Genomic DNA, 2,998 nt, shown 5'->3' with positions numbered 1-2,998 from the left:
ATTGATTCGTGTTCGGTTTGGAGCTGTTTTTAGTAAACGCTTCTAGAGATTTTGGGAACATGAAAAAAATTGGACATAGATACACGATTCAATACTTTCATTCGCAAGGTCTTAGTCCATCCAACATCAAAGCGGAGTCAGATTCTACTCTGGGAGAATCTGGTCCTTGGTTAACAACTGTAAAACATTGGGTAGTAGAGTTTACGTTGCCAAGACGAGCTTTACAGTGGTCGACCCAATAAGGTGACCACTACAGAAATTGTGGTCAAAATCGACAAAACTGTAGTGGAAGACCGTCAGCTAAAATTAGCAGACGTAATAGGCATTTCAAAAAGTACTGTACATCGCATTTTGATCGGACAATTAGATACAAGAAAGCTGTCCGCAAGATGGGTGCCACGATTGCTCACAATTGAACAATAAGGGAGTGTTTGGCAAAGTTTCGCAGCAATAAAGCCGAGTTTTTGTGTTGATTCATAACCATGGATAAAACATGGGTCCATCATTTCACACCTGAGACGAAAGAGCAGTCAAGACAATGGACTCGACGGGGAGAATCGGCTCTAAAGAAGCTGAAAACCGTTCCATTTGCAGGAAAGGTGATGGCGTCAGTTTTTTGGAATGCACGTGGGATAATTTTTATTGATTATCTCCCTAAAGGAAAAGCTATAAATGGAAAATATTATACAAACTTGTTTGAGCGAGAAAATTAAGGAAAGACAACCGCATTTGGCGAAAAAGCAAGTATTGTTTTATCAAGACAACGCACCAGTTCACACTTCCGTCATCGGGATGGCCCAAAATCAATCAATCTGGTTTCGAACTTTTTCCACACCCACCCCATTCGCCAGATTTAGCCCCCTCAGATTATTTTCTATTTTCAAACATGGAAAAATGGCTCGGTGGAAAGAGATTTGCCAATAGTGAAGAGGTGGAGCCTGGGATTGATACCTATTTGGAAACGTTCAAAGCTTCTTATTATAAACAGTATATAAGAGCTATAGAATATTTCTGGGAAAAATGTGTCATCTCAAAGGAGACTATGTTAAAAAATAATGTAATATTTTCCAAAACTTTTTTTTCTTTAAGTGTTTGGTAGGGTAATTCTGGGACTATCCTCGTAGTAGTTAAACAGTACAATTAGCTTGATGTTAATGGTAACAGCATATTAATAACTTGGCCCTTAATCATACTCTAGGAATTAATAACAGTTTCATTTTAATATAACCTTAAAGAAGCAATCCGGTAATTCCAATTAGTTTGAACCTCATACTTAAATAACAGTAATTAGAGCCGTAAAGATACTATTTCTTTTACAAAGAAATCTCTGAGCTGCAAAAAGGATCTCTAAAGTTGCAGCTCCTTAATGTGCAAGAGTTCCACTCTGGTTAAAACAATATCAAGATCCTCACAAGTGAAATTTAGTTTTTTAAACTAAACAGTCACAGCAAATTTATATTCACACTCACACAGTATGTTAATGTCGACATTCGCTCCCCTAAATGTGGTTTAGTAATTCTTGACCTAATCGTTTCGGCATTTAAAACGGAACTATATATTTCGTCGCAATTGGGGTGTCTGTGTGTGTTTGGGGGGGGGGGGGGGGTGTCTCTGAGATCTTCGGGTAATTTTGGTGATACCCTGATTAATTTTTCTCTAACTGGCTCCTAAAAGAGTGGTCTGGGAATAATACAATCCCAAATACTTATTCCAAATGCACAAATAGCAGGATGGTGTGACTTCTATGAATAGGTTTCCAGATCGAAGTTAATGGAAAAGAGTAGTTGTGTAGCTTTTAATAAAGAACTCTTAATTAGTTCTCTCAACAAACAATAACCGAGCACCATTATCCAAATCCTATGCTTATAACTTAATACATACTAAAAACGTCATAAGCCATATGTTAACCTGGAGCGACTTGAATTACCTATTTGAGTTGAACTGACCGGTGACCCCTAAGAAACTCAAGGAAATTTCCAAAGTAATTTCTAGTTTCCATCTACAAATTCAAATTAGGTTACAATATTGTGATTAGCCATACATTAATGTCTTAGAAATAAACAGGACGGCTAAGTAGCAAGAGAGACACCTAAGTAGTAGCCCCCTTGTATAAATAATTTCGAAGGAATTTCTTCTGTGTGAAAAGAAAAATTTTTCTAATGATCCCAGTTGAAATCTTTCTGTTTCAATTTGCCCTTAGGGAAGTAGCTTGATAATGTGAACGCAACGGTCCCTAAACGCTTCGGTTTTAAAACCGAATTACTGTCGCAATTAGGGGGCCTTTCAGTGGTCTTGTTAGTTTTCACGATGTCCCATTAGCATCAACAATTAGGCAGAGCTAAAGCCCTGTGAGTAGGCCCCTAAAGGCCGCTTTCGCTGCTCCCTTCCTTCCGCCTCTTTTTACTCCACGTGGGCACTCTCCCACTCCGCTAAATAGTTCCTTCTTTTTATAAAGGAGAGTATCCTATCCATTCAAAAGAGGGAAATTCCTTCCCAAGGAGAAAGTGACTCCAAAAACCCTGTGCCTAAGACGTATCTATACGTGGGATTAATCTAGGAAAAAAAGTAGAAAAACGAAGAGAAATAAAATACTTAAAATATGTGAACCAAAGGGAGGATTTACCAAATAAACAAAAACTACATGTGCTTTTCAAAACTTTTATAATTAATGTTTTTATTTATTATAACAAAATAAAAAAACATCTATGTTTTCTTATAAAATAAATGAAATTGTAAGAAACTTACAAAGACACGACTAAAGAAGCTAGTTCTTTAAATGCTGACGCTGAGATGCTGAGGCTTTTCGTTGGTAGAAATTTTGTGACAATAAGTAGCCCATATTGCTCTGCGCATGTCCTTCAATAAATCAGAATGTCGTAGGATTGTTCTAATCAGTAATACGACAAATCTTGCATTACTTTGTTGGTTAAAGTCGCAGTTTTCATTTCAGATTTTGATTGGGCCGTTTTTATTTGCTTTGCTTTTTGACCCTTATTTT

General features: G+C 37.1%; 1 protein-coding gene across 1 annotated transcript; it reads left to right on the top strand.

The window, feature by feature from the left end:
• The first annotated feature begins 482 nt into the window (after window positions 1-482).
• Window positions 483-1,392, top strand: LOC136416330 (histone-lysine N-methyltransferase SETMAR-like). The gene is made up of 4 exons (XM_066401443.1): window positions 483-627; window positions 702-1,057; window positions 1,236-1,245; window positions 1,322-1,392. Exons 1-4 carry the CDS (start codon window positions 483-485, stop codon window positions 1,390-1,392), a joined length of 582 nt encoding a protein of 193 aa, XP_066257540.1.
• Window positions 1,393-2,998: the final 1,606 nt, after the last annotated feature.

Source organism: Euwallacea similis, chromosome 22, assembly GCF_039881205.1.
Source record: "Euwallacea similis isolate ESF13 chromosome 22, ESF131.1, whole genome shotgun sequence".
NCBI lineage: Eukaryota > Metazoa > Arthropoda > Insecta > Coleoptera > Curculionidae > Euwallacea > Euwallacea similis.
The sequence above is the reverse complement of the archived record's forward strand: the minus strand, read 5'-3'. Positions and strand labels throughout refer to the sequence as shown.